We start from the raw sequence: 23,540 nt of genomic DNA, 5'->3' as shown, positions 1-23,540 counted from the left end.
AGAAACGGACAGGGAAGTTCCATTATTGCAACAATATCTGAACAATGAAAAGGAAACCAAATTGACCAAAACCAAATCCTCACTAGAAACTCTTTCAGTTTTCTTAGGTTGAAATAACTACACAGAACATCAGCGGATGGAAACAAAACAGGGTTTCAGCTCATTTTCACCAGAAAAACATCATACCTACATGCACTTTAACATGCCAGCTGCTCTAGCAATGGCCGTCTCCCCATTCAGTTCTCTTTATTGGCTTCCCTCACCTTCCTTGTCCTGGCCATCTAAGCCTTTGCACATACTAGTTCCTGTGTAACACTCTGCCTCTATCTCCTTTCACTCACCTCAGTCTCCACTTTACTTCCCCCAAGTTACTCAGTTAGTTGCCTTGTGTCTTGGTTTTCTTCCATGTAGCTTCATATGCCTTGAGCCCACTGATTACAGTTCAGCATGCCTCCACCTTTTCCTTCTTGTCATCCCTCCTCAAAAGCACCTTTCCCAAATTACATACAAATTCCAGTATCTTTCCCACCGCAGTACAGACGTGTGAACCAAAGAATGGCAGCGTGACACGCTTAGCGATTGTGACTTAATGCTTAGCTTCACCTTTCAGTCACACTAATTTTGATTGGATCACTTCCTCATTTTTTTCACATCATTTAGACTGCCCATGCTTCAGGCCAGGGAACTGGTTTTCATACATATTTCTAACCTGCTTTGCATACTGTTATTACTGTGTTGATCAATAATAACAGTACATCGTGCAGTCCCAAATGGAGAGTTATCACTGGATGCAACTCTAAAGGTTAGGAGTTTTGTCTTGGTTCAACTGAGTATTCAGAAGTGTAGATGATTCCTGTGGCGTTTTGTACACATACAAGGTGAGGGCCAATTTCTGTGCTAGTCAATATAGATTCTTATACCAACCTCATCACCACAGAGTATGCGTGCCTTCCAGTAGTTCGTTAAGCGATTAACATCTGATATGTACAGTTTGTTCTTTAAAGGTGGTTTTTCAAATTAACCAATCTGTTTGGTAAACACCCAAAAAGTTTAGGTTTGGTTTAACTGGAGTTTGCGGCGAACACTGAATTGGTTCTTTTTTATTTATTAATGTTAATTTACTCCTCCCTGATCACCCATGGCTGTTGTGAGTATTAATAAAGGAAACAGATCAGCGCTTGGTGGCAATTCAGTTCTAAATGATTCCCAGTAAGGATGGGACTGAAAGCACATTGCTAATGAAAAATAGCACAGGTAAAACAATAACCAATAAGTGATTTGTTGCATTACACTTTCTGTCCTTGTTAAAATCCCCCTTACCAGGAATGTTAGCTTTTCTCTAATTGCTTTTTCATATGTAGCATGCTTTTCCCACTGACCTTGCTGAGTTGGCTAAGCACAAATTTGTCATTTGTCTGGCAAAATTTTTGCATCCTATATCTTTTTTTTCCCTAGTGCTTTAATACTGCCCTTCTCTTGATTAAGAAGAAATAGGCATCTTAGGTTGACATTAATTCTACCATCAAAAGGGTAAATAAAAAAGCTCCTTTTTCTAGGCTGCTTTATATAAATGTCACTATACATTTTTAAATACGCTCTGGGTTCCCATGCTCCAGTCTTTTGAAATGAAAACCAAGTCAAACATCCTTATGCTGCAGTTCAATGATAATGGGTCACTTACAGAGACTGAACTGGAGAAAACAGATATACACAGAACAAAAAGAAAAGGAGTACTTGTGGCACCTTAGAGACTAACCAATTCATTTGAGCATGAGCTTTCGTGAGCTACAGCTCACTTCATCGGATGCATACCGTGGAAACTGCAGCAGACTTTACTCAGCAGACTCAGTTTCCATGGTATGCATCCGATGAAGTGAGCTGTAGCTCACGAAAGCTCATGCTCAAATAAATTGGTTAGTCTCTAAGGTGCCACAAGTACTCCTTTTCTTTTTGCGAATACAGACTAACACGGCTGTTACTCTGATACACAGAACAGTTGTGTGTGGAAAACCCTCTGCTACTCACGTAGATTGTGAAATGCTTTTGCTTTATTGTAGGGAAAACGTTGGATTAAGAATAACACATTTTAACTTCTTTCCTCATGTCACTATCAGTTCAGTAGGGGTCCAATTCTGAAATCCTTACTTAGTTTGGCCTGAATAGAGGATAAGTGAGAACTTAGTAAGAATGCCAAGGTTTGACTAGAGGAGGAAAATGATTCACCCATGAGCCACACATAGAGGTGACCCTCTCTGACTGTATCTTCCCCTTTGCATGTGGGTCTGAGGACTGCATATACAGAGCGGGTAGGAAGATGAAGGTCTGGGCCACAGCTGGGGGACATGCATCATCTCTTTTCCAACTGCATGAAGACTGCATTAAAAGTTAATGCAGCCTGCATCTGTACAACTCTTCCCCTCTCCTCCATTTTGTGAAAACCCAATCTAAAGGGGAAGTCCCAGGAGCGGTGACAAGCAGGGAAAGCTGCATTGTCCAGGAACCAAAGGGCCAGCAAAGACACTAGAACTAGCTCAGAAGGGCTCCACTGAATCTCCAAGATCTGTGCAGATTTCATGGGATCTCTAAGGCTGAAATCCTTTGCTGTTTCTACATGGCAAGTCCTATTCTCCAATGGGACTGAGGACAATTCCATGAGGGAAAGTTGTCATTTCTCTTTCAGCTTATCCCATGGTTGTCCATGAGAGAGGTCAGTTCCCCCTTCCAGGTTATCAAAACTGAAGTGATTATAAAAATATTATTTACTCTTCCATGTTTATGCTATGTGTTTCCTTTTTATTTTTTATTTTTCATTTGTGTTGGACAATGAAAACAGAGTAGTTGTTTGCAGTTTTATTTATAGTCATTTCATTTTCTGCTTCTCATGAAATAGCATGTGGTGGCAACATTTAGTTTTCAAACCCTGCAGAAGAATGATTGACTCCCAAAAACCGATTGTGATGAGTTTTATTTCTGTTCAAGTGTGTAATGAAAATATTTCTTCTAATCCTAGGTTTTATACAACCAGTTTATCAGAGCGAGTTGGAAGAGGTTCCCTGTAGAAAATGTCAACAAACATTAAAAATGTTTCATTTTCAGCAAAACTTGCAGTGGAAACATTTCACCTTTCTGTCAAAAACTGAAAAAATGTCAGTTTTCAGTCACCAAAAACTGCTAAAAACTGAAGAAAATATTCTGTTTTCAGCCAAAAAAGGCACTTTCTGACAAAATGAAAATGTTAAAAAGCAGACACTTGCAAAACATTTTTGTTTAGTCAACTACCAAATTTTTCATCAAAAAAAATTTTTGAAGGTAAATTTTGCCCAACCCTGTTACTGACATTTTGAGTCCAAATAACTCTTGGTATTCCTTTAAGCTACAGATGTGTGGGGTGGAATAGCTCAAGACATATTAAATGGTATTTTTTGTCTCTTTTTTTGTCTCTTCCAGAAAGTTCAGCAGTACACAGTCATCGTTCAGGCTACAGATATGGAAGGAAATCTTAACTATGGTCTCTCAAACACAGCAACTGCAATCATTACGGTGACAGATGTGAATGACAACCCACCAGAATTCACTGCCAGCACTGTGAGTATCAATACATCAGCACAATGATGCATGCACACACAATGTGTTAGTAACTCATGGACATTTGATGTCACTCGTCTCTGTTTGCTGGCTTGGCAGACAGAAAAAAACTTGATAAATAACTGTGTAACAAAGACTTTCAGAGGGGAAGAGAGAGAGAGAGGGAGAGAGAGAGAGAGAGAGAGAGATTCCTGAACTAGCAACACTGTTTGGCTACCAGTTTCACTGAGATACTGAAGAAACTAAAAGAATGTGGCAAAGATAGTGTCTACTTTCATTAAGGAGGATGCAGTGGGGTCACAGCAAGTGGGTGTAGACACATCAGAGTCATTACTTATGAGCTAAACACTGAACTATATTTTGTAGGTTGGATTAAAGTTCAAAAGAAGAAATAAATAGTCTGAATGGTAGCAGTTAGTCACCCATACGTATTTCACTGATAACTGTAACAGATGTCTTTGTTGTGCAGGCAGTAAATGCATTAAACCACAGTGCATCTGTTTTTAATTAGCTCAAAATCTTTCATATACTAGTGCAATATGTGTTTATTCTGCTCCAAGACCGTTGGTCTGACTTCTTCGACTGGGAAAAATAAAGAGATTGCAATGGACAGGGTAATGTAAGGAACGGGGGGGGGGGGGACGGGTTGGAGGGGAGGGAGATAAAAAGGTAATAAAAGAATTTAATTGATCTCTTTACCAAAAATAAATGCAGGAATTAATGATATATCAGGAACTCTGAGAAGTGCAGTATTCTGAATGTGTGTAATGATGTCATGCTGAAATAATAATGAGAGATAATACATTTATTCGCTTTGAGATATTTACATTTCTAATAAGGTCAGCTATTAAGAAAAGCAAAGTTTCAGACGTAAAGGGAACATACTTCTCAAAATGCAACCAAAGCTCAAAGTAGCATCTTTGAGCATCCTACTTGAATATCACTGTAGTTATGGGAATACAGAGTCCAGAGAGATGGAACTGTGCCTTTTCTTCAGCACCACTTAAAGCCAAAAGTGTACTGCGTATCATGTCACTGAGTGCTCTTGTAGGTATATGGAGTGGGTTCATACTACTTGTGTATGATACTGAATGATAGTATTCTAAAGGTTTCAGAGTAGCAGCCGTGTTAGTCTGTATTCGCAAAAAGAAAAGGAGGACTTGTGGCACCTTAGAGACTAACCAATTTATTTGAGCATAAGCTTTCGTGAGCTACAGCTCACTTCATCAGATGCATAAAGTGGAAAATGCAGTGAGGATGTTTTATACATACAGACCATGAAAAAATGGGTGTTTATCACTTCAAAAGGTTTTCTCTCCCCCAACCCCCCTCTCCTGCTGGTAATAGCTTATCTAAAGTGATCAATCTCCTTACAGTGTGTATGATAATCAAGGTGGGCCACTTCCAGCAGAAATCCAGGGTTTAACAAGAACGTCTGAGGAACAGTGGGGGGGGGGGGGTATTCTAAAGGGTACTATCAATATTTGTTAGCATAAAGCCAAACTCTGGCCTGTTACATCCATGAAACTCTGCTGAACTCACTGGGCTTCTACAGATGTAACTGAAAGTTCAGTTTGGCTCATGATTCCAGACCTGCAAGATGCTGAGTGTCTCAGAGAAGGTGCTGAGTTCCTTCATCTTTCACTGATGTTAGGGAAGAGAGCGTACCACAGGCACCCAGCGAAACTCAGCATTTGCCATGGAAGTAACTCAGCTTTCAGTATCTGAGGTTGTTAGCCCAGAGCATACAGAGTATGGCTCACCATAGGGTATGTGTGATGATGTCTGTCATAGTAATACATTTAATGGGGTATTTTCCATTTAGTATATTAAAGAATATATTTCAGCATATGACACATGCAGTTCTAGTACAACCGTATAACGCAGAGATGGATCTTGGGTTATCTAGTCCTTTCCTCTGCCAGTGTAGGATTGCTTCCTCCTGTACAATTTGTAGAGTCTTATCCAGTCTGGTTTTCAATATCCCAAGCAATGAGTCTTTCTACCATAAAAATATATGTGCCCCAGCATGCTAATACTTTGGGGGAACCTTATGCTGCCATGTAAATACTTCTTCCACCTTAATTTGAGTGAAAAAGTGCTGACATCTAGTGGCCAAGTTGTTTAAGCACAGATGTGAATTTCTTAAAGATATCCCAGGAAAACCGGTACTTGTCTCCAAATAAAGTTAATAGAGGAAATTTAAAGTGACTGGTAACTCCTTGGCACTAACATTAATCATGTTATGGGTGGCCATCTGGCTCTGTTACCATTTTCTGGAGGAAACCGTGTATTTATATTGTGGGACTTGTGAGATAAAAGAGCATATGTTAAAAATCTTACCAGGACTTTATTTATCCAGAACTGAATTTGACAGAGGGGAGTTCACGGAAAATTGCATTCAGGTAAATTCTGAGTATTTCAAGTCTCAGCATGCATCAGATCCAGAAGGGATAAAAGCTACTAAGACAATTATCCATAGAATCAGGTTAAATGGATCAGAAAATTCCACTCTTCCCCGAAGCAGAAATGATTTGGTCCATTCCTGGTCTATCCCCGGATGATTTGTACCATCATTTCAATCATTGGAGACAGAGTTTTGCAAGAGCAAAAAAGGGCCCTTTATACAGCACCAAGTGGGACTGTGCATAATTCAACCCTGAGGATATTTTACAGTGATATTACCTGATGATTCTCTAGTAAACATGATCTTTAATACTGTATCCTCCTGGGTATAGTAAAGATCCCATTTACCTGAGGATGCCACAGGTAAAATCATCAGTCTGATAATTCTCATTAAAACTGAAGTGAATTGCTTTGCTCCCCCCACCAACTCTGAAATGTATTCTTATGCCTCCCTGGTGCTTTAAACCAAAAAAAAGATTCCACTAAATCCACAGCTTCTTTAAGGGTAAAAAAGCGTTTACCATGCCTCTTAAAAGATATTTCTGCATTGAAATACAATCAAAAACAAAATAGGCTGAACAATTGAAATGGTGGTTTGCTCTTGGAAAGTTGCCAGATGAGAGGAAATCAAGGAGGATATTCAGCGCAGAAACATACAAAAGCACACCCTATAGTGTTCCTAAATTACCTGTCATTCAAATTGGGTGGTTTTAGACTTAATAGTTTCTGGCTGTAAATGTAGCCTAGCAGGATGGTGCAACATGCTGGTGTTACAGCTCATGTGTTCAGCAGCAGGAATTAAAGTTACTACGTAAAATTTAACAACTGGAAAGGAGGAGAAAACCAACCACAGTGGTGGTCAAAAATCAGGCAGATTGTCTGCTTGTAAGACTGATTTAACAATAAATATATATCAGATGAAGTTTTAGGCCCAAGTGACAGATTTATGCGTGTCAGCATTATACACCAAGGAACAAAAAAGCTTATATTATGATAAAAAAAGGTTTTGGTTAAAGAGCACCAAAAAAAAGGTCACAGCTGCACGGTGATAAAAGCTTTGTGCTAGATGTGGAATGAAAGAGAAGTAGTAAAGTCAGGCAAGAGCTGTTTAAAACTATAAAGCGAAAATGGTATGATAAAATCCAGAAACGGCTGGTTTCTAAGTTGATACTGGACCAAAGTATTGATTGTATCCCTTAATATATCACCTGGAAGAGAAAGGAGAGAGGGCCTGTAGAATGATGAGAAAAAAGAACCTTACCTTCTCTTGTAAAGGGTTCTGAAGCCATATGGGAGAGGGATTTGCCATCTACTGTTAGGGAGCGCCTACCCTACCTGCTTCTCTTGTATCTTATCTCGCATTGTGGCAGCAGAAAGCAGCTGGCAGTGGGGGAGCATCCTGTTGGATGTTTCTGAGTTTGGAACAGCCAGATCTACACTGAAACAATATGACACCTCATGAAACTTTTGAGATCTTCTTAGATAGTTACCCAGTAATTCCTGGGGTCAGTTCTAAGTGTTTAGTGCACTGAAGCTGTGCAGTGCCGTAAACTGCTGAAAACTCTTCTGACCAACCGATGGGTATTTGCAACCCATTCTTTTTTCGAAAATGTTTTTCATGTGAATTCTAGTGCTTGTGAAAGGTTAACAGAATTAGCCCGAGGGATTAAAGTTTTCTGTCTGCAAAAGATGTAAGGGAACAGCACTGGCGGTGGTAACTTTCTCCATGTTGCCTGAACAATGTGCATCGCCCAGTCCTGGATGGTTCTCCGCTAGGGATCAGAGCATTTTTTTAATCTTCTTGCTCAGTCAGTCTTTGCCCCTTCTGCTTGTAGTGCCAACAAAGGTAGCAATTAGACCCAATTCTAGTAAAGGTTTTTCTGATATGGATAGCTGTCTATTGGGAGCCATTGGTCAGATCCTCAGCTGGAATAAATTGTCTTAGCTTCACTGAAATCAACTGAACTAGACTGAAAAGGTCCAGTAGGGAGTTTTACCAGGACAATTGACACAAAGACAGTTGCAGTGAACTGAGATATTGCAATCAATGTACAGTCTGCTGCAGTTTCCACGCTATACATCTGATGAAGTGAGCTGTAGCTCACGAAAGCTCATGCTCAAATAAATTGGTTAGTCTCTAAGGTGCCATAAGTACTCCTTTTCTTTTTGAGAATACAGACTAACACGGCTGTTCCTCTGAAACCTGTCAGTATAAGCTCAGTTATCCAAACTTCTTGTTATCGAAAACAAGGTCATATTCCCTGAGATATTTTAATTATATGGAAAAATCCCTATATTATCCCAGACCTTTATTATCTGCACTTATCCAGTATCCTTCATGATCAGAAAAGTTACAGTTGTAGCGCATTTCCACAGAACCTTAACTATGCCTCTGGCCAGACTCTCATCTCAGATACGGGAGGCGCATCGAATCATGTCACACAAATTAGCATTGATTCTGGGAATGATACATTGATGAGTGCTGTGTTTCTGAACTGGGATTTGGGAGCACAATGTTGGCTAGTCCCAGACGATCCTTATGTATGCAAGTCACTGAAATGGTTGGATTTTCTAAGACAACATTATTTGCCCACTGAAAAACTGGATTTAATTACAATGCAAACTATAACTACATACGGGACAGGATGCCTTTCTACAGTTTTACCCATGATACAGTTAATAGCCATCCAAGGGTTTCCACTTTAAGTAAGTAAATGCTTAATCAGAGAGGAGGAGAAATAAAGGGAGTTCCATGCCCACACTTGACTCACATGAAGTCTATTTTTATCATATTCAATCAGGAACAATCAGGCACAAAGTGGAGATGCAGATGAATTTGCATGATCAGACTTCTGTGACTTAAACGTTAATTAAAAGTTATTTTAAATTTGCCTACTGTGCAGAACTTGTTTTTATAGTAGCCAATGGAAGGGAAATATTATTTAGCAAGGCTGAAGTGCTTGTGATTAGCAGAGCTGTGGATTCTTGGGAAAACTTGCCTTGCAATCAAGATGTCCTTTAGGAGGAAAAAAATAGAGAAAGACAGAAACTGGGCTACTCAAGTTCTCTAAGCTCCTGAGTCTTAGGAGGTATTATTTAAAGCTACTTTAAAATTTTCCCTTTGGCACTGCTTTAAGAATCTGCTATTCCAGTGCTAAAGTCAAAGCAGAAAGGAGCATATTTGAAGGGGATGCCTCTGGAACCATTTTCCTTTCAGTGCTCTCTCTAATCACAGTCCTGATTACAATTTGGGGGGGCTGTACTCACACCAGATCGGCCTGGCTCCTGCACAAGTGTGCAGAAAAGAAAAGGGAATGGACACAAAGAACTTCTCCCACTTTGCATGCCCAGCTTAGATACCATTCACAGTGGGAATCCTTATACTCAGGGAACACAAGGACTGTTATAAGGGCTTGTCTACACAAGCAAGTTATTCTGGAATAAGGTAGGATGTGAATTCAAAGCAGAAAGAGCTATTCTGGAATAACACCAACAAGCCCTCAGGTAAGTACGATGAACACTGCTATGCTCTACAAAGGGGGCAGGACAGAGAGGAGGGCATGACCCAGTCCCACTCTGCTTTGAGCAGAAGAGTTGGCTAGCTGTAGAAGGGAATGCATACACATTCATTACCAGTACACTGAAATATCTCATTGGAAAAAAGTAGTCTCTAGCAGTTCTGCCAAATTGACTGGATGATTTTTCACATGGATATTTAATTAATAGCTTCAGATTGGAATCATATCAGGCTGCTAAGTAACATTATGTTAGTAACCTGTTTTTCATACTTGGCTGAAGCAATCAGATCAAGCAAATGTCAAGTATGACTGATGGCAAAAAGAGACATCTGAATCGAAAAGGCAGCTATGTGGTCTGTTAGGGCAGAGAACGGTGAACCAGCAAACCCACCTTTTGTTTTTGGCTTTGCCACTGACTCACTGTGTGACCTTGGTCAAGTCGGTTATTGTGTGTGCCTGAGTTCCGCATTTGTAAAATAGGGATAATGACACTTACCTAACTCTGAAGTGATGGTTCAGGACACTGACCAGTGCGTCTCATCCTAAAGAGTAGTCTGCCCCAGATTGGGATGGTAGAAAACAGTTGTGTCCATACTTGGAAAAGATTTAGGGCCTAGATATTCAGAACAACTTGCCTAATTTGCCAATGCATATACAATGACTGCATGTGCAATGGTGGTGCAGCCCCTTTACGTGGCCATTTGCATATGCATTCACCATGATTGCATGTCAACTGTTCAGAAAATGTGGGACTAAATGTGGGGTTCGATTTAAAATAACAATAAATAATAATAATTTATATCACCAAAGTGGCACCAGCACAACTTGGAAACAGTGATCACAAGAGACAAAAATGAAGATAGAGGTGAACAGCACAGATCAAAGCTGACAAGGAAAAAGACCTCCTGTCATCATGAAGAAATCTACATTATTGCACTGATTGATAGATAAAAGCTAACCAGTGAGTTCTATAAGGTTCTGCAAATGAGATTTATTATTAAAAATCAATTGTGTTTTCATGGAAAATCCCAGCTGATTGTAGTCTTCTACTCATTTTTCACTCAAAATGAAGTTGGAACAAAGTACACTGTAAAGTATATGCAGTCACGGAGCTGTCATCTTATAACCTAAGTAAATCACTGTATTCAAGTGAACCCGTATGCCCAGGTGCTTAGGCTACTACCGGAACATATTCTTAATCTCCTGTGCATTTCAATTAAATATACAAACCATGAAGTCTAGAAACTGCAAATCAGGTTAGTTCTTCTGAATAATAATTCAGTGCTTTTAAATTGAACTGGTCTTTTTGCCCTTAATTATATTCCAGGTGCTCCTGAAAAACTTTGTCATAAATAATTAAGTAGAGCAAGGCTGTTGGTCCAGAAGTAACAGCAGCAAAAGGAGAGAGTGGACTTGCTGGTCAAACATGTGCTTTCTCTCTCCTCTTATATGACGTACAGCCTTGCCTGTGCAACTTTGGACTGATGCCGATCGGATATCTTTATTGTTGATTAAAAAGAAGTTTTAAGAAGTTATTTAAATCCAGGTCTGCACCACAGCTTTCATATTGGCCCACTGGCTTTTTTTGGACACTTAGAGATGGACCCAAACCCAAACCCAAAACCCCAGGTCTGAGTCTGACCAGCAAAGCTTTGGAAATCTGAAGCGTATACTGATCTGACCTGCACAGATATTCCCACCTTTTTACAGAATGAACAAAACTCCATAAATCAGTACAAACTTTGGAACTTGGGTCCACTTCCTCTGACACCCTTCGGAAAGCATTTAGTTTGTCCGAGCAATGCCTCACCCACCTCAGACTGTGGATGCTGAGCATAGGGTTCATGGGTAGGAACCCGGAGTAATGGGGGGGCCTGGGTTCCCCTACTGGCCATTGGAAAAATGGCACAGACTTGGAAATGGACCTGAAGAAGTGGTTTTTTACCCACAAAAGCTTATGCCCAAATAAATCTGTTAGTCTTTAAGGTGCCACCGGACTCCTTGTTGTTTTTGTGGATACAGAGTAACACGGCTACCCTCTGATACCAGACTGCAGATAGACAGTTTGTGCAGGGGGACTTTGAAATCCCGGAAAGGGAGGAATATAGTGACCTGGCCAGAGGGCTGAGTCACAAAGAGGAATCAGCCCAAGTTCAGAGAGAGAGACCATGGGGATGAGCAACTGAAGAAGGGGGTGTCAGACTGGGGCACAGCTAATCCCCAGATGTAGCCACAAGGTGGGGCCACAGCTGTGAGTGCCTCCAAACTAATTAAAGGGATATAAGTTAATGATCCCATTATACACACATCCACAAACATCTGGTCTCCCTGATATATTTTCCTTACAAATAAAATCCTTTAATTTAAATCTAAATTTAGTGCCTTTTGGCTTGGTTATTTGTTTTTAGTATTTTTACTGCCTAATTATTCCTAGATTAGATATCCAAGGTATTAAAAACTGGCTGCCATTTTGCTCCAATAGCACTGATTCCTCACCACTCTAGTGAGCTTGGGTTACTAAGAGACAGGTCAAGGCTCTATTTAGCCTGATTCTGCCCTGTATCTAATTAGAATCAGATAGACTGTTCCCTGTAAATGGGTCAGTCACACAGCAAAACCATCAAATGTAATTTTGAGATTGCGTGTGGGGTGGGGGGGCAAGATAATTTTATTTCTTTTCATTTATACCTGCTCTGTGGTTAAAAGAAGAATTAAAATGAGGTCATTAAACTTTCCTTGGAGACAAACCCCAGACCTCAGTGGTAATATGATTAATCAAATGTAAAAGTGAAGCTACCCTCAATGAATATAACTCATTTTTATAAAATATCTAATTACTGTAACGTAATCTGCTGCAGAAAAGAAAAGGGGAAAGAAATTAATTGCAATAACAATTCAGGAAGATAAAGTTTTTCTGAATTAGGTCTACGCAAGAAGCTAAATTGAGTTGATTAAGTAATTTTGGTTTCAGGAACACCCTTGATGGAAGTTAATAATGAATTTTTCAGACCTTAGAGTTGTAAATTGCCAAAAACCAGTGCATTTAAAATATGGAAATGACAAATTCATTACAGATTTCAATTCCCTGTTGCACCTCTCCCCTCCCTCCCTCCCCCCCGCAAAAAAAAGGCAGTAAAAAATGCTTGATTGATCTCTCTTAAATTGGACCCATGTATTTCTTGGTTTAAAATCAAGAATAATGCAACCATCTCTTTCTACACTAGAAAGCACAGTTTTGGCCAATTAGAGTTACAATGCCAGACAGGAGGTAGAGCCCATGGCACTATTCATTCCCTGCTTCACAACACATAAGTGGTTGAAATCCAAAAATTACAACATAACCCCAGTGAATGGATACATCATAAATACATGCTCAGCCTTAGTTTACAACACTAAGACCTCTTCTGTCCTCTCTGTGCCTGTATGTAATTCCCATTAATGGGAATGAACTGCGTGCACATACCCTTAGTAACACCCAATAATCTGTCGGGGATGTTGGATATTCTAGCATGATGTTTTTTGTTGGCTCATGCAGCATATTTAATATTATCAACCTGCTCACTAAAGCTGTATATTGAAGTGAGCGTACACATTCTATATCACCACATCCGCTCTCTCATTATCTTGTCATAGCCCATTTGTCATGAGCCATTTCATTTGCAACATCTGGCTGTGTTACATCTCCTACTGTGATAGCTCATTTAATAGTGTCTCATCACAATTTTCCTTCTCCATTTAATATATATATATGGGGTCTGGAGTAAGACACCATAAAACCATACCCTTGTAATATGCATTATGTAAAAATGTGGATGAAATGTCCAGAGTGTAAAAAAGATGCCAGTGCCAAAGTGCAATGAGATGTAACATTACCATTTGTTGCCGATAAAATGTCCACAATTAAATTAAATGATCTCCACTCTACCTACATTGAGTGGTAAGTCCTGAGGCAAAACACCAGTGCTCTCCATCCAACTGATGTGTATCTACTAGACACCACTACCACAACCCGTGGTGTCTTCTTAGTTCTTTCTATCAAAAAATAGCTTTTGAGAAAGTTTCATTGAAGATAGAAAGCCAATATTTCCTGCTGGGTCTCAGAACTCCAAATCATGGGGATTTTCAAAAATAGGTATTTAGACCCCTGTTCAGCAAAGCATTTATTCACATGCTTAACTTTAGGTATGTGCTTAAATCACATTAACTTCATTGGAATGTAAGCATGTTTTAAAGTACTTTGCTGAGTGGGAAGGAGTTATATGCTTAAAGTTAAGCATGTGCTTTAATGTTTTGGGTGTAAATTGGCATAGCTCCTCTAAAGCATTAGAAAGAAGTCAGTTTACACCAGCTGAGGATTTGGGCCTGAATCTGGACATGCAAAATACGTAGCTACATTCTGCTGTACATTCAATTATCCATTTTGCATATGTACACTTATATTTTGTGTTTGTGTAACTTAGACACCTGTTTTTAGAACTTTGACCCAAAGTGATGGTGTGGCCTGGAAATTTGGGTGACAAATTAGGATTCTTAAAAATCTTAATTTCTTGAATGCCATATTATATTATTCTTCAGTAAATTTTGGACGACATTTTCAGCTGGTCTCTGATTTTGTGCATTCAGTGTTGTATGTGCAAATGATGACTGCACAACTGGACACATTTTGAGAACACAAATAGTTGGGCCCTTAAATGCTCAAGTTGCTTATGCAAAACCTTTGTTTGCACACCAAAGAGATGCACAGGTTTTGTGCATATGTTCAACTGCATGTGTTAAGTTAGGCTCACCAAATCAAAAGACAGTTGTGAAACTTGCTCAATATATGCTACAACATTGATAGTTCATTAGACCGTCAGTGCAAGGGTGAGTAAGCTATTGACCTAAATACAAATGCCTCTGAATGTTAGCAGGCTTTGTCAGAGTTAGAGAATGATTTTCAAATGGGGTCAACAACGCAGCACTTAATTCAATACTCCTTGTACTTCCAACTGTCATCGTTTTTTAAATCTGGCTTTGCAGTTTAGAGCAGAGCAGCTGAGATTTCAGATGTTTTCTTTCTAAACTGTCTCATTTGATCAGTTTCAGGAGGACAGTATCAGCCTAATTTTCCTATTCAAAAATGCCATGCAGCCCTCACCTGGACCATTTTTTTAATCTACCTTCAGCATCAATCCATAATTAGGAATTTTGAAAAAGACTGTATCTCTTGTGGCTTTATGATGCATTGTTTTATATCCTTTATATTCCACCATGCCTGGCTCCTTTGTTTTGTAAACCAGGGCACCACACTAAAATGTGCTGTAGCATTATAGGGCTAGATTTGACACAACTGACAGAACAAATTCAGGGCAAATACCCATTTGTAATGGATTATTTTAGTAATTCTGATTTGAGTTTGAGAAATTTGGATGCATATAGTAAATCCATAGTCTTAAAGGGCTAAAAATGAATCTTTTCTTTCTGAAATATGCTAACTTCTTTGGCTGGGCTTTTTTAAAAAAAAAAAATCTTCAACATCCTGTTGACTTAGTATTAAAATCTAACTGGCCTAAAAACAGTTGCTTCCAAGGGTTGCCATTATAAGAGGCTATATAGTCAGAATTCTGTTAAGCACATTTCAGTTATAAACTCTTCAGTGACATACTTAAATAAAATAACTTAGCAGAGGATTTAGTAGTGCTGTGACTTTTCTCTTATCAAATATTTCTTACTGTCCAGGATGCCTTAACATTCCCCAGTTGCAGTGGAAAGGGTCAGAACAGGTTAGGGTTAGGAAGGATTAAAAATAGAAAGACTTTTTTAAGTATGCTAGAACTTTTCAAACTGTTCGGCTTTACGCAATAATAAAGTAATCTAACTGCAAAAGAAAAAGTACCATTCTCCTGGCACCAAGCATCAGATACATGTACGCATACATGCACCCCTGACACCGCAAACACAGCCTTCCTCTCTTCTCTTTCTTCCCCGTCTCTTCCCGTGTATCTGTGTGTGTGTCTCTCTCTCTTTCTCAGAAAAGACCCAGTCCTCCTCCTCCTTTTCTTTCTAGTCCTCTCTGTCTCTCTCATTCTCATTCCCCAAGGTCCATTCATTATTTGCCATTTATTTTATCTATTTAGTTATTCTTCACTATTCCACATTTCTCTAAGCAGCCAGGCCTTCATGTTTACTATTGTTTTTCCCACTCCATCATATTTGCCACTCCATCAAAACATTGACTTCATTTCCTTACGTTCACTTTATGTTTGCACTTTGCAGCTGGGCCTACATTTTTTTTCTGCTGCATGTTTTGTACTAAATTTTTTGTAGCAACAAGCAAATAGTGATAATCATCTTGGCACTGATTCAGGAAAAGGATGTGTTTAAGTCCCTTTAACATCAATGGGACCTAAGGACGTGCTTTACTTTTAGCTTGTGTTTAAGTGCCTTTCTTGAACAGTGATACTTTACTGAATTGGGGGCTCTATCTATAAACAGCAGATTTTATGGATTTTCCAGCCTAGTATTGCTGTACAGTTCCAATCATAAAAAAAAAATCCCGTATGTGAATTCTGAAACTAATCTGGAAACAGCAGAGTTTTCCATTGCAGTGCAGAATATGGTTGAGAAGAAATCACCATCCAGACTGATTGAGCCTTGCTACAGAGGAAACTTGTTATAAATCTCAATACTAGGATTATGGTGCAGATGAAAAATTCAGTTCTGGTACTCTTAAATGTCTTCCTTTCCCAAATAGCTGCCTTCAGATCCCAAAGGTACATGAATAGTTTTTATATGCCTTAAAATCTGAAAAAAAAATAAATTAAAAACTCATTATGAGAAGTGGGCAGTTAATAAGAAAATCCTAAACTAGATTTATCATCTTAAGGCCCTTCTTTATGAACCTTTATTAAACTTGCATGAATTAAAACAGCTTGTTCTATACAAATTTCACCAAGAAGTACTGAGTCAGATCTATGGGGTGCATTTCAGTGGCTTGTGGTTTGCACTGTATCACTGAATCTTTGTCTGTCACAGTGGGTTTATATTCTAAATGGGGAGGAAGGTTTTGTAAAATCTGAGTGAATGGAGCGTATTGATTTGCCACTTTAAGGTATAGGGAAGAAGAATAAGGTTTTGGGCCTGTTAATTATGCATTCCAACAAATTAGTAAAAAGAAAAGGAGTACTTGTGGCACCTTAGAGACTAACCAATTTATTTGAGCATGAGCTTTCGTGAGCTACAGCTCACTTCATCAGGCTGTAGCTCACGAAAGCTCATGCTCAAATAAATTGGTTAGTCTCTAAGGTGCCACAAGTATTCCTTTTCTTTTTGCAAATACAGACTAACACGGCTGTTCCTCTGAAACAAATTAGTAGGTTTCATCAGGTTTAAAATTGATTTAATGTAGTTAAAGGAGGATTTTCATGTTAGACTTGTGTAAAAAGAAAGTTTGCCTACAAATGACCAAAGCCCCAGTTCAGGAAAGTATTTTACCATGTGCTTACCTTTAAGGACAAGAATAGTTCTATCGACTTCAGTGGGATGGCTTATATGCCTAAAGTTAAGTGCCTTCCTGAATTTGGGGGCCAGGGTCTGATCTCAGTTACACCAAAGCAAAAGTTATTCAACTGAGTAACTAGAATGGGAATCTGGCCCCAAAACATTCCTCTTCAATAATTTCTTTCACCATGGTCCTAAGCACATGGGAAGCCAAGTCTCAGGAAGGTAAGTGCTTTATATAAATAATAATGGCAGAATATGGATCTAATGCTGTATTTTGAAGAGCTTTGCTTATACCATCTGTTGCAAGGTGAAAGTCACATTAGCACTGCTCCTGAGTCCAGGAGAGTAAGATCCTGCCACCACTACAGATGGAACTTTACAACCAGCTGTTACAGGGCTGGGTTATAACCCAGGCTGTTCTTAATTCTGTTGATTTTTTTTTCTAGGGATGTAAAACCATTTTGGTTTCTCTTCTTTGAAATCAATGCGTTGTGAAACTCTGAGGAGGAAATTGCTGACTGAAGTGTTGCTGAGCCAGCTGATCCTTAGCATTGGTTTACAGTGTTTAATGCAATTCATTTCCAGGCTTCATATCTTGTCTTTTGCTTCTCAACAGCTTGATGGCTATCAGAGAGCTATAAGGCAATGCATTGTGGTGACAGAGAGACTAACCTGGACTGACCTGAATGTGTTTGTAAAATATGTGCTTTAATTCCTGATGTTCTCAGGAGGCAGCTCTGGTCTAGGCAGCTGAGCAGAGGACCTGACTTCCAGTGCTGACATGACCATTATGTTCCTGTGTGACCTTGGGCAAGTCACAGCCTCTCTGTGCTTCAGTTCAATGCAGGCTGTAGTGTTTGCTACATTGCAAAGAAGTGTTATATCAGTGCAAAGAGTTATTGCTATTTTACTTTACTAGCAGAATTAAGCTTTGTAGGTTTCTGTAGCCAATTCTAGTATTTTTAGCATCTGTGCCCTTATTTAACAGAGAGCATTATTAATGAAACCTGACAAATATTAATCAGAAATGCACCCGTTTCTTTTTCATGCCATTTGTTCCTCAGGCAAGAAACAAAGGTGGGTTAGACAAGAAGCAAATGGACTGTTCAAGAGCTTCTCATCTAAACTTGAAAATAGAAGTCTCTGCTATCAGATCAGAATTTTAACATACACTGTTTCCATTGGATCTTGAGATAAGATCTTTTATTGTTGAGTACAACCGTTGTTAAAGGTCATTGCTGCAAAGGCTACGTCATTTAGACTGGATGAGATCCCATTTTGGATAAATTCACAATTTTTCTTCCTAACAAGGTGATTGTATCAGGATTTGAATGTACAAGAGTGCCAGGTTACAGATTAAAGGCTTTTGTGTTCAAGAAGCCATACTCTGCCAGACTTCATGAGTTTCAGTGAGACATGAAAGTCCCCAAAGTCAAATAGGTTGATTAAAGTAGTACTTTATAGCCTTTTAAATACCGATAACACACAACTTTCCTCCATGGGGTTAATGTAGAATTTTCTTTCCTTGGCAAGACTGTGCGCCCTTCCAAGGACATAATTTTAATCTCTTTTTAAACCTTTCATAGGAACATTGTTAAAAGCTCCTTTGTGTTGTAAAGCATTTTTATGAAATGTATAAATTTATATGTGGGCTTCATTTCATATGATATATTTATCCAGAAATGGTTATCTTGCAGCAAAGCAGTGTCTCAGTGTCATCATTTTCGAAGCATCTTTTCATACTGTAAAAAGAATGTAACATCTTAAGGATGAAAAAAATAACTTTTGTTATGAGAAATGCAAAGCTTCTTTTAAAAAAAAAGCCTTCCACCATTCTGTCCTCTTGTCTGTGAATCCTTGAGGAGTACTCTGGGAGTCATTGATGCAAGATTAAAACTAGACACAACTTGGCCCTCTTGAATGTAAGAGTCTGAGATTACATAGGTTCCATTTCTAGTGCTCAGAGCAAGGAGGATAGGATGTGCCATTCCTAAACGCACATTTCCTTCTTTCCAGGTTCTTAGTTTGAACTTGTTTCCTTATCCAAAGAGCAAACCATGTTGTTTCAGTTAAATCTAGTTGTTACTTGAGATTAAGGAAAACGACACTGGTAAAGAACAACAGTGAAGTCAACAGCTCTCAGCAAGTCTGAGATCAAAATGGTTGCTGTCTCTGCCCACAGTAAGGGGTGGGGTTTAGAAACAGAGAGGTGCTATACTCAGACAACAAAGTCATCCCCACAGTCCAAGCTGCAAACACAAGGCAGCGTCAAACAGAGAATGCACCTGAACAATTGGAAGAAATGCTTAGCCCATTGGTGCTAGGCATATCGACATTCTAGGATCCTGCCAGCAAGCCCACTGTCTGAGTGAAAGAGAAATAGAAAAGATACCCTAAACATCTGTAAGTAAACAAATAAACCAACCTCTAACCAGTTTGCTTCTTTCCTAGGCTTTTTTTTCTCTTTAAATTCTGTTATTCACTGTTCTCTTTATTAGCCTTAAATCAAGACACATTTGTAAATAAACAAGATGGTAGCATGCAAACATAATGCGTTTAATAGACCCTAGAACCTCACTCACAGGTTTCAGAGCTTTTCAGTCCGACAGGCATTTTAATAGCACCAAATGGTTAAGATACAGCTAGCACTTCCAGATCAGCCTTTAATAGTTGGTGAGCTACCAAATCCACATTCCTGAACATCATTAAAACAAGGCTGACTCCTGCAGATCATTAAAAAACAAGTGGAGAGTAAATGTATCCAACCCAAGCAATTCATTTCATAATGGGATATGTGACAGCTGGGCCTAGTGACAATGGAGCAAAACTGCAAGTTGGCAAGAATGGTATTGGACTTTTGCAGATTATGTATTGGAAGGCATTTGCCACATGGCATATAACTAGTCTGATGTGACATATGTACCCATGAAATGAATACTGAATTGATCCAAGTGAATACGCACAGAAGTGTAGTGCAATGTTGTTTGCGTGAGAGAGACTGTAAGAATGAACACAAAAAGGAAAGGGAGTTTGCTTATTGGTCACTTGATGATAGGATAGGCAGTAGGTATTCAGTGGGCTACTCTTCAGGAGAAGGGCTGTGGAGATAGGTAGCTAGAACACGATCAATGTTAAAAAAGAACATATGCCACTAAGAAGGCCTTTAAGAAAATCTGATTAACATTTTAAAATTGCAATATCCGCCAGATTTACACACACAAAAAATACGATTTACATTACTTACCAGACTTGATCATCTTGTTCAAAATTTGGAGATTTAGGGCCAGATTCTGATTATGGCTACACCAGTGTAAATTTAGAGTAAATTTTGAAGCCATTTTGAGAGTTGCTCCAGATTTACACGGGCACAGAAATTGAGATCCAAATCTGCATAGAGACCAGATTAGATAGGATAACTTGTGAACCTAGTGCAGTCATCCATACAGCAAATGATATTGAAAATTAAAGGTCAGAGAACTGATGGCGAGGCTTAAGAAAACAGCAATTAGGCTGCTAGGAAGAGAAGCAAAATTACTGGTAGTAGAAATAGAAAGAAAAAAATAGAGGATTATTGATCTAAATATCCCACTGTCAGATAAAGAATACAATTTGGAGTTGTTTTACTTCTCTGGGCTTTTCTGAGATGTAGAAGACTTATTTAATCCTGAAAGTAAAAATGTAGGCGTATAAACATGGTATAGGAGCAGTCAATTAGCATGGCATTTGCTTGTTTCAGTGCTGAAACTGGGCAAAGAACTGTCAATTAATGATTTATAGGATAATCTAACCCTTTTTCCTTTATACAAATTGTCAACAAACTGCCGTTTCTATCAATTTATTTAATATTCAAAATTCTTTGCTAAATAGTTTTGTGCAAACAAAGTTCCACTTCTGGACTGATCATAAACTGTTCCCTGCGAGCGTTCCTATGAGTATTAGGTACGTGTGATTAAATATTCAGGCTGTGTGGTTGGTCACCTACATCATAGGGCATTGTTTCTGTGTGGATAGCCTAACCCTTCTAAACTGCTTCTACCCACAACTAATTCTGTGTTGTAATTATGGTTAAAGATCAGAAATTCACTTTTTTACAAATATCTGTATGAACAAGTCTTTGCTATAGCAAATCTTCATGAAGGGCAAAGACAAAGAGGGGCTAACATGGAAGAAATGAAATTCCCTGTAGCAGTCTCCAAAATGAACCTGAATAATTTCTCTTCCTATTCCTCCATCTCACATCAGCACACACTAGGAGTGGCTGCAAGGAGCTGCTTGGTTTTACTCCACTATGGTTGGCTCTACAGTTCAGACTAGATTTAGGAGATGCTGCAAAGTCATAAAGTCATCCTGTGAACTTTTCATTTCCCGGCTTCTTTCCCTTTCCTCCTTTGAGTGATGCTTGTACATACATGCTGTCAAATACTGAGCAAGACAAAAATAAACTCTAGGGTTAAATGACTTCAGTATAATTTGATGCAGCCTGGAAATCAAAATGAATTATTACCTTTCCAACACCATATGACTTCAGACAGGCCAACTCTAGAGGCCAGTGAGAGGATCTTTCACAATCATACCAGTATGAAAAAAAAATGGAACCTACATAACTTCAGATGAATAGGGCAGGTTTAAGAAATAATGGTAAATTGGCAGAGCACATATTTATCTCATAAAGTATGTTCAGACTGAATAACAATCAATTCCAAAATAACTAGCAAGAGAGAGATTAAAAAAAGGACTAAGAAAATGAAAAGCTTCATAATGCAGCAACAGAAAATGAAGCAAAATAAATTACAGATGAATACAAGTAAATGTTACAATATTAGTGTAAGGTTACTGTTGCCCCCTTACTAACATTCAGTGGGGGTGTTTTAGTTGCTAGCTCCCAGTACAAAAAGGTGGAAGGGTCAATGGGGAATTAGGAACCCTGAGACTGCCAGTCCCCAGGAACAATGGGGAGAGGCCAATGCTCCAGGTCAGCCTGAATGACAGTGCGGGCAGGCTAATCAGGGAGTCAGGAGGTCAGTGAGGTCCCGTCCTCTGTGTGAGCTGGATTTGCCTGGGTCAGACAGAGTGGGGCTGAGCTAAGGAGAAAGCAGGGGCCCAAGCTGAGCTGGGGAGCAGAGCTGGGCCAGATCCAGAGGGGCCAGAAAAGCAGCCCAGAGAGAGCAGACCCTGTCCTGGGAGCAGAGCTGCAGCCCCAAAGCCAGAGGCACAGCCCAGAGAGAGCAGACTTGCCCTGGGAGCAGAGCTGCAGCAACCAGAGCCAGAGGGGCCAGAAAAGCAGCCCACGAAGCAGGTCAGTGCTGGGAGCAGAGTCACAGAAGCAGCCTGCAGAGCAGACCTGTCCTGGGAGCAGAGCTGCAGCAACCAGAGGCAGAGGGGCCAAGAAGCAGCCCAGGGAGCTGGAGGCAGAGCAGCAGCAGCGCTGAGACCGAGTGGTGGAGCTGGGGCTGGAGCAGTCCGGAGCTGGGTGTGGTGAGCAGCTGAGGAGAGCGAGGGGGACCCTGGGCAGCGGGCCCAGCACAGGGAGACGCCTCAGCCAAGAGGCTCTGCAGGCCAGGCTTGGATCGTAACCCCGACAGGGCGGGGGTGACACTGGGAAGAAGGGTCCTACCACTGAGAGCCTGAGAGCGTGAGGCCACCACCAGAGCAAGTGTCCAACCCACAGCATCCCTGCAGCACAGCCAGGGCCTGAGAAGGGGCCTGGGACTTACAAGGAACAGACTGTGAACTGCCCCGACATTCCAGAGACACTGTTTGTGATGTTCCCTGCCACAGAGCGGGGTGATGTGTTTCCTTTAACCTTTCCCATTTTTCCTTATTCTTTTCAAAATTAATTGTTGATTAAATAACTTGCATTTGCTTTAAATTGTATGTAATGGTCAGTGAGTCAGAGAAGTGCCCAGTGCAGAGAGAATACCCCGGAGTGGGGACACCCTAGCCCCTGTCCTAGGTGACCACAGCAGGGTTGGGGGTCGAGCCCCCCAGGAATCCTGGGCCCAGCCTTGTTGGAGTTACGAGGACTCTGCCAGACAAGAGAGTGAAAGGGGAGTCCTCAAGGGCAGGGATGCCACTGGGTAAAGGAAGTGGGAGCGAGGACTCAGATCCTTTCGCTAGCGCACTTCACCGGGGTAGTACAGAAGCCAGGAAAGTTCCCCACAATAGCGGGACTATTCCCCTGCTTACATTAGGATTAAGTGAAGATATAGATGATGGTAAAATATCTTTAGCAATTAATATTTTATATGATATATGATTCCTGTGTGATGCCTCCTCATAACTGACACGAGATTTATCTCAGACATGATGCTTCTGCAGAGCTGGGTGAAACTCTGCCGTTTTGCTTTGTAGGAGGCCATGTGCATCCTTTTCTTTGATTTCAGTGCATGTGGGTTTGCACCTCTTGAATTTCAGGCATAAACAATCTCAAAGTCAACCTCAGTCAAAATAGATGCGTGTCAATCTAGTTTCATGTTAAAACCGTAAATGAGTCCAGGGCCAATTCAAACTGTACCTAGGTTCATTTGAAAGGCTCCCAAACCTTAGCTT

At 40.0% G+C, this 23,540-nt stretch overlaps 1 protein-coding gene across 6 annotated transcripts in view; it reads left to right on the top strand.

Annotated features, from left to right (window-relative positions):
• Positions 1–23,540, top strand: part of CDH4 (cadherin 4) — a 671,722-nt gene that overhangs the window by 594,869 nt on the left and 53,313 nt on the right. For all 6 annotated transcript variants that reach the window (XM_075118731.1, XM_075118732.1, XM_075118733.1 and 3 more), the window contains one exon: positions 3,448–3,585. In XM_075118731.1, coding sequence (XP_074974832.1) covers positions 3,448–3,585 — 138 coding nt within the window. The remainder of the gene's footprint in view (positions 1–3,447; positions 3,586–23,540) is intronic.

Source organism: Caretta caretta, chromosome 13 (genome assembly GCF_965140235.1).
Source record: "Caretta caretta isolate rCarCar2 chromosome 13, rCarCar1.hap1, whole genome shotgun sequence".
In the NCBI taxonomy this organism is placed as follows: Eukaryota; Metazoa; Chordata; order Testudines; family Cheloniidae; genus Caretta; species Caretta caretta.
This window is presented reverse-complemented; position numbering and strand designations above follow the sequence as displayed.